General features: G+C 41.6%; 2 protein-coding genes across 2 annotated transcripts in view; one reads left to right on the forward strand and one right to left on the reverse strand.

The window, feature by feature from the left end:
* The first annotated feature begins 376 nt into the window (after window positions 1–376).
* Window positions 377–7,616, forward strand: SLC46A2 (solute carrier family 46 member 2). Its single transcript, XM_009095072.4, has 4 exons — window positions 377–2,104; window positions 3,613–3,696; window positions 5,315–5,471; window positions 6,975–7,616. Exons 1-4 carry the CDS (start codon window positions 1,045–1,047, stop codon window positions 7,030–7,032), a joined length of 1,359 nt encoding a protein of 452 aa, XP_009093320.1. The 5' UTR covers window positions 377–1,044; the 3' UTR covers window positions 7,033–7,616.
* A 782-nt stretch (window positions 7,617–8,398) lies between these two features.
* The window catches only part of SNX30 (sorting nexin family member 30), a 51,782-nt gene continuing 44,840 nt past the window's right edge, over window positions 8,399–15,340 (reverse strand). The window contains exon 9 of the mRNA XM_009095071.4: window positions 8,399–13,304. Within this exon, the coding sequence (XP_009093319.2) occupies window positions 13,245–13,304 (60 nt within the window). The 3' untranslated portion in view covers window positions 8,399–13,244. The remainder of the gene's footprint in view (window positions 13,305–15,340) is intronic.

Genomic DNA, 15,340 nt, shown 5'->3' on the forward strand with positions numbered 1-15,340 from the left:
CTGCTTGAGTGGGTCACTTTACCTGCCCCTCAGGCAGCAGTAAAACTGGAAACTGACTTCAAGCTGCAAGGCTTGAGAGTCAGTGGAAATAACCACCTGCAGAGATGCACAACCACGTCCCTGAGGAACTAGAGCTGGAAAATTCTTCTCCAGAGGTGGACTCTCACCCACCTCAGCCTGCAGGTGAGCTGGCTGATTACTGGGAGACGGTGGTCATTGATGCCTCTGGATAAATTGCCTCCTTTTGCAAATTCCCACATTGAAAAGCCAAAGGATGCAGCAAGCAGAGTGCCAGCCAAAGGAGACAGATTACCAGAAATAGACCTTTTCCCTTTTAATTTCTTTTTGGTGTAATTTCCTGACTGCATTATTGAAACAACAATGACATAAGGGGCATGATGCAGCAACAGGGAAGACAGAAGCAGGTGAAAGCAAAAGAGAGAATTATATATTTGTGTAGAAAAAAGAAAAATGAGCTGGCAGTAAAGGGGAATTCATAAATTACCTGATAAAAAGGCACATAGCCATTCCCTGCCCCCATGACCACTCTGAGAGTTCTCTGACACATGAAGGATACCAAAAGAAGAAAAAAACCACCCAAAAAAGTCAACAAACAAAAAACAAAACACCACCCCAAATTACAGCAATTACTTATCAGGGTATTTTCACTTCCTACTGTGGGAGAGAGAAATTCCCCAGATCATCTGACCTCTGTTGAAACTACACCAGGAAGAGGAGCAGCAGCAGCTGACAACTGCAGGGCGTTCTCTGGCTGTACAAAAGTCTCCCATGTGTGAGCCAGAGCTCAGAGCAGCGCAGGGATGTGCAGGTGTGTGTACACATAGCAAGGTGAGCTGTGAGTATCCTGCCAGCCAGATCATCCCTTGCACAACTCTCCGGTCCTGTGCAGCCCAGCGGACCTTTCGCTGCTTGTTTCCAGACATGCCTCCAGAGCAGACCTTCTGAGGAGCTGTTTCCTCACGTGCTGTTTCCTCAAATGCTGCTGGAAGCAGCTCTCTCCAAGAAGAGGTGGCGGCTAGCAGCATGGTGGCAGTAATGGCAATGAGGACATGGATTGAGCCAGTGGTCGCAGGTTCCCAAGTGGCCAGTGCCTTCTATGACACAGCACTGCTGCTGATAGTGAAGAACTACTACAACCAGACCAACAGCACTGCTCCCTCCCACGTCCTGGAAGATGCCCAGCAGAAGGCTCTATCTAATTTTTATATCATCTACAACCTAGTTCTGGGCCTGAGCCCGCTGGTGTCCGCCTATGGCTTGTCCAAGCTGGGGGACAGGATACATCGCAAGATCCCCATCTGCTTCCCTCTTCTTGGTTATTTGGGCTCCAAAACTCTCCTGCTCCTCCTGATTCTTCTGGACTGGCCTGTGGAAGTGATGTATGGGGCTGCTGCCTTCAATGGGCTGACAGGAGGATTCACCACACTTTGGGCAGGCATCATGGCTCTGGGAGCCCTGGGGTCCTCTGAAAGCAAGAGGTCTCTGAGGCTCATCATTATTGAGCTGGTGTATGGCCTGGCTGGCTTTCTGGGAAGCATGGCATCTGGCTACCTCTTCGTTGGCTTCAGTGACCGCTACGGAGAAGGCACCGTGCTGGTATGCTGCAGCATTGCTTGCTATGCCTTTTGTCTCCTCTACAGCATTTTTGTCCTCACAGTCCCCAAGCCAGCAGCTTCCTGCCCAGCCAAAGCCAAGAGTGCAGAGGAGGTGGGTGGTCAGCTACCAGAAGCAGTGGTAGCAGGGAGCTCCCAGCCTTCAGAGAGCAGCATCTTCAGTCCAGTGTCACCCTCAAAGCTCATCATCATCCTGCTGTTTGTGGCAGCAATCCTCTATGACCTGGCTGTTGTTGGTGCCATGAACGTACTCCCACTGTTCTTGCTCAGGGAACCTTTAAGTTGGAATGCTGTGGAGATTGGCCACGGCAATGCTGCTGGGTACGTGATCTTCATTACCAGTTTCCTAGGGGTACTTGTGTTCTCCAGATACCTGAGGGATATTACCATGATCATGATTGGAGTAGCTTCATTCAGCGCTGGCACCCTCATCATGGCCTTCGTGCAGTGGACATTCCTGTTCTACATTGGTGAGTTGAACAGCCACTCACTTGAGCAAATACACGTTGAGAAACGGGTGTTTCAATGTCACTGGAAGGGCTGTTTGCTTTGCTTCATGACAAGTTTGCAAGCAGGGAGTTAGGCACGTCATCACAGGAGCAATTTGCAAGAAAGCATTCTTTTTATTACTCTTTCCCCACATCTCCCTTAGTACTCTTAAGACAGCACTCTACAATATCCTGAGGAGGCATACACCTCTGACAAGGATTAGTTTAAGGCTCATTGACTTGTAATTCCCCAGCTGGTCACAGACCAGATCTGAGCAGAACAGTGCTCACACTGGGCGACTGGGAATTGTTGCTGACTCCCTGAACTAGTGAGACTGCATCACTGCAGCAATAGGAGGCACTTGCTTCCTCTGAGGCAAGGCTTAAGTCTACAACAGAAGCAAAATTGCAACAGCTTCCTGATTATGTGGACATCTTAAGATGTGATTTATTTTTGTCATATGAAGGCACTTACAGCTGGTGGGAAACTTAATGAAACATTGGTGTTGTAAAGTACCACAATAATGTAGTTTACAAACCTCATGCATGTTACATAAATTACTAAGGGACAGGAAACAATAGATGGGGCAACATCCCATGATAAAAGAAAGGCAAGTTTACTTCTGTGAGCTAACCTATGATGAAAAACAAAATCCAAGAACTGCATTCATTGTGCCAGAGCTATCTCACAGAGTATCATCTATTACATGGCTTTAAGGTTTTGTTTCTCAAAGTGAGAAAGACATTGGAGATAAATGTCCTGATGTGATTTTTCTGTCTGTCCCTACAGGGAATGGGAAATTGAAAATTAAACAGAGTTGTTCTAAAGGAAAAGATTATATGATATTTTATTTGTGTACCAAGCCAAACACTGAGTGAAAATTTAAAAAGATTGTTTGTTCAGCCAATCAAGCTGGGGAAAAAAGATAAAAAAATAAGTAAAAAAAAAGCTTTCTTAATAATTCAGCTCATTTTCATCCTGAAGATATGCTGCTATGCAGTGTGTTGGATGCATATTCCCTGCCTTGCAGAAACACCTTGGTACATTAGACCAAGTCATCACTGAGGCTGGTTCTTTCTGCTGACAGGAGGGTAATTCCAGTTCCCTATAAATTTTCACAGTAGAGACAGAATACTGCAAGCCAGAAGCACCAAGATGCAAGACAGATGTAGTGCTATAAAAGTACTGTTCCTGTCAAGGCTGTGTAGTACAGAGGGCTCTCTGCATATTAAAACTTAAATCATCATCCTCACGATCTCAAAGGACAGGGAGGATACCATCTATGCTAGGATTTCTGGCTGAGAACAAGAGACTGTGTCTAGTCTGGGCAGAGGACCTCTAATGGGAGCAAAAGGTGGCTCTTTTTAGCGGAGAAAAGGTGAAGCAAAATGCCTGCCCAAGCCAGAGGCATGTAATCTTCAAAACTAGTGGTTGTGCTGGGTCACAAAGAGCAGATACTGGGGATAACTCAAAATTCATTTCATTACAGCACGGGCAGTGATGCTTTTTGCCCTCATCCCCTTACCAACCATCAGGTCCATGTTGTCCAAGCATGTTGAAGGATCATCCTATGGTGAGTATTTTGGTTACCTTACCAACCAAAACCCCCTGAAATCCCTTTATTCAGCCTGGAGTACTAAGAGAAAGGTAAGTTACTGCTGCAATCTCTGTTTTGTGTAATAATACCAGAGCAAGTGATACCACAAACAGGAAGGGAGAAGCAGAGAAACTTGCTGGACAAGATTCTCACATCCAGTCTTCTTGTCCTTGGTTGCATCATCACTTATCAACAGAATTTTCAGCACATACTTCAAAAGACTACAATCAGTGCATAGTTCAAAAGTGGGGAAAATAGCTTAGGTGCTTCTCAAAAACACAGGGAGAACCAAGAAAAGCAGGACATTGTGCTGGAGCACTGTTATATAATCATATATATTCACACCATTTGTATCTGGCTTCTTTTACTTCCAGTTTTGGGAAGGATGGATTATTTTCATATTATTTTCAGTTATGCTCTCTAAACATTTCTTCAGGTGTTTGGCAGTTTGTTAAATCGGATCCTGTTGCACCTGATTTATCAACAAAGAATAACTTTTGTATAAAAATTGACCCTTCTTGGAACAGTAGCTGGAATTCTTTTCCATTAAAATACATATTAAAAATTAGTAAAGTGTATTTTACAGCAGCATATTGAGGCCTACCATTTTTACCCCAATGAGCTAGATTTAGACACAAGATACAGGACTGGCCATTCATTCAAACATCACCACAGGCCCACAACTGCTCATACCTCCTCCAAACATGTTTCCTCTGCATTCTCCACATCCTTTTCCTGTCTGCTATATGAACACGACACTGCTCTGTCACCAGTTTATTCCTACTGCTTGTGCTCCCTCAATGTCCACCATAGCAAAATCATCTACCTGCCACAAACAGCACAGCTCACATCCCAAATAATTCACTATAAATCAAACGTTTTTAACCTCCACCTTGAGCCATATGGATTGCACATGATGACAATGTCAGTCCAGACCTCGAATAGGACCCTGCAGCAGAGCAGCACTGGCTTCTGGTTGCAGTTTCACTCGGGTACTGAGTGGCTGCAGAAGGCTACCAGGGCAGCAAGTTCAGCACGCAGCCCTGACCTTGCCCCCAGTCTGCAAGTCCCAGCTGGGCTGAGTTATTTCCCTTTCACTCATTTACCATGACAAAAACCCTTCAATAAAGAGTGGTTTCAACTAGAATTCAGTTTCTGCCTTTCTTCCACATGAAATATCATACAAATCACACACACATCCCCATTTCAGGTTATGTTGTAATTTCAATCCTGTGAACCACTCTTCTTGCCAGAAGCAGACCCTGACTAAAATTTCTCTGAAGATGTCAGCTCTAGACTATTTTTCTGCCTCTAGGAAAAAGAGCACTTACTGACCAGTTTATTGCTGCTTTTACAAGCAGCTACCTATATATGTACACTGTTTAGACAGAGAGTTTTCCAGTTGAATCTTTTGTCTGACACTAAAAAGAAGGAAAAATTATTTAATTGTTGTTCTAGAACAGAAGCAGATACAAGCTCATGCCATCTGGTGTTAGTGGAGCAATGACTACACAATTGTGATCCTGGATTTGTCAGGGAGATACCACAGCTGGTTTGTTAATCTCCAGCAACAAGCTATGTTCCTGTCTTACAGGTAAGGTGTTTGTCCTTCTGCAGCTGTCTTTAGTCACCACAGGAGTAGTGACATCTACAGTCTACAACAAGATCTATCAAAACACACTGGACTGGTACAGCGGCTTCTGCTTCATTTTGTCTTTTCTAGTTGGCTGCCTGAGTCTCCTCTCTTTAGGGTAAGAAATGGGAAAGGTTTTGTTCAAAAAGACATGTTGTATTTTCTCTGTACTTCCTGATTCTAGGTCTAAAGTTTATAATAAAGATAGGGAAGAATTTTAAAAAGAAAAAAACACCCCCCACCAATTGAATGTAAAAAAAAAAGGGGGGGAAAACAAACTTGCAGAAATGAGTTGACAAATATCAAGGAGATTCAAAGAATGTAAGTTGCAATGTCTGGGCAGTGCTTTTTTAAATCTTATTTTTGTTTAATGTAACATGTATTGCTGTAGGAAGAGTATTTGGCAGTTTAACAGCTAATAATCCCAGGGAACAAAGCATTCACACAAATGTTAGTGTTTGGTACTGTGAAAATAGTAATAAGTAGAATGAAGGAATAACCCTACACAAAGTAAAATGTTTTTTAAAAACTCCATTATATGTTACTTACCCATTGAGACAGAAAAGAATAATTTGAGTCTTCCTCAAATGTTTCAAAGAGACACTATTACCACAGTGAAGGAAAAGGTTACTTTTCTCATCCATTGAATTTGCCCAACTGTACCACCGTGGAGTGACTGACAGGTACAATTTCAGGAACAACTTTTAAGCACTAAACCAGCTTAATTTGAAGAGAGAAAGCTGAAACAACCACTCTACCAACTCTGACAGAATTTTTGAAGGATCTTCCTCCAAGTCTTACTTTGTCCATTAGAGCCTCCCCAGGACTCTCCAGCTTGTTGCTTTACTAGAAACAGTAAGATTCTTTCTGTATGAAGTGAACTGTGATAATGTCAGTATTTAATCCACATAACAACAATATCTTCATTCAGATGTTAGGCACATACTGGATAGGCTAATGCCTGATTCCAGGCAAAACACTTGCCTAGCTCTGCTGTGGTTTAAACAAAATACAGTAGTACAAAATCTAAAAGCACTATGTATACTGACTTCAGCTCTACCACCTAGACAGGAAGCAGAGCCTGTAAGGAAAGCTCCTCCACCTCTGTTTTATCCAGAGCACCAAATGCTTTCTGGGCTTGTGAATGCATTTGACAATCAGTGTCTTCAGGACTACTACTGTGAGGAAGGCACCTTCCTACTCATCATTCCCCTGGCTTTGCTTTCCTCCTCAGATCTTCCAGACATGAAAGACTTCTTTCTTATATGCAGCCCCCTCTCTAAAAGGGGTCATTGCTAGCTACTCAAATGCTTTCTAATACAGGTTCCAAACAGAAGTACCATTATCATATTTTATTATTTTGTACTGATAATGGTACTTCTGTTTGGAACCTGTATTAGAAAGCATTTGAGTAGCTAGCAATGAAGGAGGACAGATGGTGCCAATGTCATTGAATACACACAACAGAGGCTGGCAGACCATTGAGAGGAATGCCATTAGCATGACGCCAGCTTCAGGTACCCTGGCAAAGTTTAAGACATAGATGTGGAAAGAGCAAACTCCAGTTTGAGAAGGTAGCTTGCTAATTCTTATTATCTTCATTTTTTATTGCTCTTTACAGCTTTGTGGCCATCAAACAACGGTCAACCACTGGCTCCCTTGAGATTCTGACTGAATAACAGAGGCATCTTCTGGTTGTTATCATTAGTCCCTACCAAGACAACAGGTTACATATCATTTATATTTCCACTTCACAACACGCCACAACCTCTCAGCCACTAAGCTCATCCAGGAAGAGATGTTTGCCTTGTTATTTCTGCAGCACACACCCCATCCTGCAGAGTACGTGTATTAGCTATTGCACACCAGCAGTCCTCAGAGCATTCTGCTCTTTGCTGCGCTGGTCAGGAATACCAAAGAGGCACAAGGATATAGGCTAGAAATGAAAATGGCATTTCCAGAGACATCATTCAGAGTGGAAGCAGAAATCAGAGGATTGGTTTTCCATTAGTTCCTTCTTGTTTGTTCATTCAGAAATCTCAGGGCAGTTCTGTGGCTTTGGCTGATGAAACAGGGCTGCAAGCCACATGCCACGTGCACAGGACCATCAGCAGGACACACCGGCTCTCCACCTCCTGCAGAGGTCAGCAGCCCAAACAATTAGTGTTATGTACAAGACCATTAAATAGAGAAATAGCACCATAAAAATAAGTAAGATTAACAGAATTTTAGTAATCCCTACAATAAAACACCTCTGAACAGATGTTCATGTCCCTGATTTCTGGGAGAATGTCAGACTGTCCCTGGACAATGCTTCAACAGAACTCATTCGAGAACTAAGACTCAAGAGCTAATGCTGCTGTTTCAACTCACAGCACCACACTGTGTGCTACTCTTGTCACAGGTTAAGAACAGCTAAGTGCAGCACACAGCTCCTACAGGATATACGAAGTGTAGGGACACTGATACCATAAAATAGTCCCTGTGTTACCTCAGCTTTTATCTGGGTTGGAAAGGAACCTCATACAATACAGCAACTAGCAATGAGATGATGTCACATAAATCGAAGCATGAGTCAAAAGTGTGGCATGTCTCACAAGGATGTGTCTGCTTACAGGCTAATTGAACTAAGAAGGATTAAGTGGCTTCCAATGTCCAGGACTAAGTAAAGGGAAGTTAAAAGCCCAGAATAACTGAAATAATCTGGAGGCAAATCAGGCAGCTTCAGATCGAGCAATGGGTATAGCAAGTAGAAGTTGGTTCATCATTACACAATCTCTTCCTCTGAGGAAGTTGCTGTCACCCTGTCCCCCACCCCTATCCATCCCCCCCCCCGCAATCTTTCCTCAGCTCCTTCACTTTCAGTATGAGAAGTAACGCAACAACAGGTCAGATGATTTCTATTTAGATCAACCATGGAAAAGATTTTAGGGGAAGGGTATTTTTTGCAGTAAGATAGTAAACTGCTTAGCAAAATAAGCACATGCATCATTTCACCAGTGAAGACCGCAAAAAAAAAATGAAACTTTATTCTAAGTAAAGGAGTCATCTTTTAACACATTTATTGGTCCATTCCATTAAATTAATTGAGGTAAACAAATGGTGCATTAAAAAAAAATGTACACAGTAATAGAGAATTACAAACAGTTTTACCTCAAAGCATTTTTCTCCATCAATACTAGCTCCATAGTAAACAATGCACAAAGTATATTTAAAGAGATATATGAGAGGGTATAGAAACATGCCAGCACCAGAAGGCAAGACAACATTTCCTAGCCTGTGAGTCTGAACAAGAGCATAGTTGCCAGATTTGACCAAGTACAGGAAACAAAAGCCTCCTTCCAATTTTTACATTGTTTACTAGCTAATTCACACAGAGACAAGTATTTCACAGCTTTCATTTTGTATTTTAAAGGTATGAACAGTGACTCTAGTTCTAGTGAGTGGGTTTACAGAGTGAAAGCAGAGGAGTCTGGACAAGGAACCAGCACCATTTGATCCCTATCACTGACACCTTCTACACAGTGTGTGAAGCTCACAGCCAGCTTGCCTTCACCTGCATGGCAGAACTCTCCAGACCTTAGGGAGGGTCAAAGGGATACAGGCACAAGAAGTGTGAACAAGGATGGTGCTTCTTTATTTTTCTGTACTATAGACAAAAGCCCTTTGACTCTTATTGTAAGACTGGCTTTCAGCAACCTGTCTCCTTGTGCAGTGGGAATGTTGCACTGGCCACAATGCTGCAGCCTGATCTGAAGGCATGGATACATATCCCAGCACCAGGGTTAAGGAAATGGCTTAGCTTCATAGCATAGAATTCCAAGACCTTCAAAGTAGTCTAGGACAGTGACTAGCCTTGTCTTAGCATGCCATTTACATAAGGTGATCTACTTATATCTCTTTGGAAAGCTCATTGATCTCTGCAAATTTACTGTGCTTTAGGCATGTAACCTTAAAACTTGTCCAATTCATTACTAAGTACTTCTACAAGTCAGATACTTCAGCAAGACTTTGAAGTGCTAAGCAGAGAAATAACACTGCCATTTTCATTTGTAAATTGGTTCAACAGCACTCCCAAAAAGTTTTAAATGCCACATTCAGTCTGCCAAAAGGCAAGTTTATTCCTGTGATCCCCAGTTTTTCTTCACAAGAGGGAAAAATAAAAATTCCAACAAGTAGTAGCAGCTTGCCTGTCTTTAAAAAAAGTCCTGATTTTCCCTACGTGTTGTTGTAGTAAAAGTTAATATACCCAAAGAAAGAATGTTCTACCTTCAACTTTTAAGATGACAGAACATCTAATGAGTTAATTTAGTCTATACAATTTTGTCCAGTTATAATCAGGACAAGGATTTTCAACAGTCTGCAACAATAATCATAATGATATCCAGCTAAACTGTGCAAGTTTAAACAAAGCATGGCTCCTGTTAAACTACTGAACAGTCCCTGCTAACTGGGAAAGAATTCTTTTGTACCCTTGCATCTGCAGGACTGACACCTGAAGAAATGTGTCATGAACAGGCTATGCAGAGCCATTGCTTCAAGGCTACTGCACAGTGCCTCCTGAGAACTGTCTCTGCCACTCCTGCTTTGTTTCTATCAGTTATTCCACTACTCTATCCTCAGCATAAGTTTTAGTGCAGCAAAAATCCAAGTAGATTTCAGTGAAGAATCATACTTTATTCTTTACTATAACTCACACCAAAACTGTTTGTGTCTTTAGGGCTACACATATTACCTTTTCATTTTTCAATGTATACCTGAAAAAGCCATGATGTTTTAACATCTATGTTTATTGCAAGATTTAGATCCTGATAAAGGGATACATGAACAATGCATGGTTCATTACTGAGCACAGAAACAAGAGCTCAGTGCCTGCTTTATTATGCTGGTGCCACTTAACAGAAGAAACAAACATCACAGAAACTATATAGAAGTAACTGGGCAGCAGTGAATTACGCATCCACTGTGAAGGCCTTGCCCTGGCTATGGATTATGAGGAAAACTGGGCTGATTTAAGGACTGCTGAAGGAACCACATTTTAAACAGGCTCATAAAAAGGGCACCAGCTACTTTTGGTCATTTTGATGCACATGCAGAGAGTCATCTTTAGTGACTTAACACTCAACAAGTTACTCAAAGATGAAGCTCCTGCATTATTTCTGCTTCCTTTTACCAACATGATCTGTTTCTCTCAGGAAAGTGTAGACCACCCAAAGTAAAGACTTTCATTCTATAAGGACTACAGGATAACATGTTAAGAGTTCCACTGTCAGTTCAGGACTCAACCTCCTTCCAGCAGCAGTTATGTGATACAAGTGTCACTCTGCACATGTACAGGAATTTCCTGCAACTTTTGTACTTTTCCTCACTGGCATGGCTGCCCCAAACATCACAGTCAGGATACTCCATACACCTCTCTCACAGCCTCTCCCTCAGTAACCTTGTGATTTACAACAGCTCTTCGTTAGAACAGACCACTCCACAGTCTGTAGGAACCAAGACCCACCTATGCACACCCGTATTACACTGCAGCAATTCTTGCAGAGGAGTTCTCCTTTGTATGTCAAGTTTTACTTCCCTTGTAAGAGCTTTGAGGTTTTGGTCCAGATCACGTAAGACTGCTTGATCTTCAGTAGCTCCAGCCTCATCAACTACATGGCAATTTGAACTTCATTTGGTACTCTCCACTGTCCATTATGCTTCCACTGAACAGCTGTGATGTTAATTGCTGAACTCCCCAGAAGCAACACTCACTTCAGTTTGACATAAAGCAAAGCAGTAAGAGTCCCTTAGTGTTGTAAGGCATCAGATGAAACCACCTGTAGGAAAGAAATCACTATTCTTTCTACTCATCTTGCGATGTTTATTTTAATAACATGGTGGGAGGACTGACTAAATATTAGTTTAAAATATATTTTGCTTGAGTCCCAGTGATGTTGTAGAGTCAACTACAAAATTCCATTTATTCCACATTCTTTTTGAACTAATTCAAAAAGCATGTTGATCTTTCTTTGTGGAAAATGGGGAAGACGTAATGCTGAAGGACAGGCTGTTGGATAGTATGCAAGTGCTTATTCTAGATTGCTTCAAGATGATCCCCTTAAGTACTTCCCCTGAACAAGAGGAGTCTGTGATTCTGAACATAACAGTAACTTAAACCAGAGCTCATTTACACCAGAAAGTGCATATTGACAAACTGATCTTAAAACAAGAAACACTGCTTAGTACACAGAGTTGTCAATGAAGGCTGAGCCAAAAAGAAAAATTTCTTAAAAAGTCTTATATTTTACTTTTTTATGCAGAGAGCACCATCTCATTAGCCTGATAGCTACCACAGTGCTGCAACAACTATTTTGAGAGTTCCATAAGGCCACCAGGCTGAGAAGGGTGGCTGCAAGTTCAGTTGGTGTTTATGAAGGAATTAAATTCCAAATCAGACTAGTACCTGGTGGGTTGTTACAGGAGAACAGAGAAGTTGCACAAAATCAATCACTGCTCACATTCTTTGTAAGAACGTTGCCAGAGAACAAGTAATCACTCCAATTTAGCAGTAAGCACAGAGTTATTTATTGCCCTAAATCCCAGTATTACACTCATGTGAGTCCCAACCCCCCTCACTAGGATGGTTAAATCATGTCAGCATTCCTAAGGCCATTAACATTCCTAAGCAGGCATTTACTTGGAGGTTGGACTGCAAGAGCAAGGACAAAAAGGGGACTTGCAGAAGCAGCTGCAATTCTAAAGGCCAACAGAAACTACTAAGAAAAGAGATCTGTAACAAAAGTAGTCCTAAAAGACTTGCCATGTGGTTCAGCAGAGACAGGTATGAACGTAATAGGGTACCCACCTATCCCCCACCAACCCATTTAAGGCAAGTTTCACACACTCTGATGCTTGGTGGAAGGAAGCATTTGACACCTTTTGTCTTTTGGCTGCTGCAAAGAAAGCGTGGGGAAAGAAAAGAGTTCTACTTTTACTACAGCAAAGAAAGCATGGGGAAAGAAAAGAGTTCTACTTTTACTACAGCAGGCATCTTAGGTGACCAAGCCTAAAATGGCTCCAGTAAAACCCATATATAAAGCACGGTGTATTAAAGACCCATACTTCCTCCCCCATTCCCACAGCCCCTGAAAGGCTGGTTTTCATCCCCAAGTCAGTCACAAGTACACTTCAGTCAACTGACATTACTTCATAATCACCAAGGTAAACAAAGATACTCAGTATGAACCAACAGCATGCCACACTCACAAAAACCACAGTTCATGCTTCCATCACCAGCTCTCTGAAGCTGGTGTTGGTATGGTCTGTCTAGAACCAGCCTGACTCCTGGACAGAAAAGTCTACAGAGATCATTTCATCCAGATGGAGCACATGGGTGGTAGCAAAACAGAAAATATTCTTTCCCAGCCTTTCCTTGTCCATTAAAAAAAAAAAAAACAAACCAAAAACAAAAACTCAAAAAACATAAGGATTGATTAAGGAGTACTGTATCATAGAAATATTTTTTTTCAAGCAAACAAAACAGAATGGTAATAAAGATGTCATTTGGCACCTTGAGAGTTTTATTTTCATCTTTTTAGTGTTCCACTCATCAGTTCCTCCAGACTAGAGAGGTAAATTTTAGCAAGATCCCCATGCACTTTCTCTGTGAACCCCAATCACTCCAGAGAATAAAGAAGGAACCATTCAAGATAACGCAAAAAGATGAAACATACCCCAGTTTAAACACAAAAATTGAGAAAAAAAAATTCAAATAGGCTGGAACAAATACTCTGAAAAACTAAGTGCAGCTGTCATTTCAGTTAACTTAACAAAAACTGTCCTCCATACAGTTCCAGTATGACTAGTGGTATTGAGCACAGAAGTGCTAGACTGTCCATGAAGGTACTTCTTATTTGGTCTCTGGCTTGTCTTGCAATAGTGGTATAATTGACTCCCACGCCGTAAGGCACTGAAGAAAGAAAGATTTACAAAATTTAATTTACATCAGTTCATGTCACTTCTGACCAACCCTTCCAGACCAACAGCATGCAAGTTGAAGAAAAGTTACATAGGTCTTTATAGATTATTACAGAAAGGGAAAAAAAACCCCAGAATGTCAAACAGCAAGGAACTGTTAGAATAGCTGCACCTTCCGAACAAATTCAATAAACTGAAGTTTTCCAAAGTCATCAGCTGGCCCAAGCCATTAAAAATGATCAGAATATCCAGGATTTCCAAATACTAACCTAGATTTTTCTAAACTGAAGAATACCATGGCTTACAGCTAGGCAGATGAACTGTTTTGAGTAGAAATGAAGATCTTTGTGGAGTGTGGGTGAAGGCTGATTTGGACACAAAGGCAGCTATTACAGACTACCTCCAGCAAACTTAATTGAAAGAAAACATGCATTTGGGGAAGTTAATTCTGAGACACAGTGTATTCCAGTATGGCTCTGGGACTCTACTCCACTACAGGATGAACAGGTAGTGCCTGGTATAGTAAACTGTAAGTGTAGCTTCTGGGTTATTAGAAAGACACTCCAGGCTTGGGAGTCATTTTCGCAGACACATACACTTACTACAGTCCTTGTACTGTGTGTGTAACTGTCTTACAACCACATAGAGCCCAGAAGTCAAACTGGGCAAATGCAGACTGTGGAATCCAAATTATTAAATGCTGAAAATGGGCAAACTTATCAGCAGCTCTTATATACACAAGTCATTGTTGACAGACATTCTCCTTCTAACCTTGCTGATTGTACTGCAGATGAATAGAGTACTTGTAGTTGTGTACCCTGAAGTGACTGGACACTTTCTTACCAAAAAACCCTCCTTGCTAAAAGCAAAACTAATGTACAGATCTAACTGTCAACTGCAGAGGCACTACTGCATATTCAGTGAAGTCTCTAATATCCCCCTCCACAGCAGCCTTAGAACTGAGAGACCAGGGCGAAGGAAGTTCTGTGTGAGCAGTTATGAATTATGATTGGAAGGGGAAAAGGTACTGCAAACTAATACTACATGGAGAGGTAACCTAGCACAGGAAGAAGCTTGTAAAGTAGATGTGAAAACATGGACAGACAAGACAAAGTATAGTTTACTAGGCAATGCATAAGCCTAATAGTTCTAGCAGTGTTTAATATTTCGTAAATATTTAATACACCAGAAGAGGGCTTATGAAACAGTTGGAGGAGGACTTTTTACAAGGGCTTGTGGTGATAGGACAAGGAACAAATGCCTTACACTGGTAGAGGGCAGGTTTCAATTAGACAATTAGGAAGAAATTCTTTACTTTTAGGATAAGAAAACACTGGAACACCTTGCCCTGAGAAGCTGTGGATGCTCCATCTCTGGAAGTGTTTTTGGTTCATATTGGATGGGGCTCCAATCACCTACTCTAGTGAAAGACATCCCTGCCTCTAGCTGTAGGCTGAAACTTACATGACCTCTAAGGTCCCTTCCAAACCATTCTGTGATCTATGGTATCAACCACTGCATTGGGCTGCACTGTTCCAGCACAAAGGAAAATTAGATTGGAAGCACATGCAGTTAAATGTCAAAGTCCTTTTAATTTTTAATTAAAAATAAAACCCACTAAACCTCAGGCACAAAAGCACCAACTGAAAAAGGGCAGAGGCTAGGTGTTTTCAGGACTAATATATAAGGGACAGAACAATGCACAAAGGGACAGGAATTAGAATAACTTACACATAGCATACATATAGATGTAATCTATATATGTGTCTGTGGACGTGCATTAACTCATGTGGTTTTGTTCAGAAAAGGCAGAATCAAGGGAGTTTTCTACTCTGGTAGTATTACTAGTATCTGCAATTCTGGGGGTTTTTTCATCACTACTGCTGCTGCTCAGTAATTTCTTCAATTCAAAAGTGCAAACAGACAAGCATGCATGATAAAATGCTGTTAGAGTGCTGACTTGCAAAAAACCACTAGTCTTACAGAGTTCACTTGACCACTACTTCCAACTCTGACAAAGAGCAGCTT

The sequence above is a fragment of the Serinus canaria genome, chromosome Z (genome assembly GCF_022539315.1).
Source record: "Serinus canaria isolate serCan28SL12 chromosome Z, serCan2020, whole genome shotgun sequence".
In the NCBI taxonomy this organism is placed as follows: Eukaryota; Metazoa; Chordata; class Aves; order Passeriformes; family Fringillidae; genus Serinus; species Serinus canaria.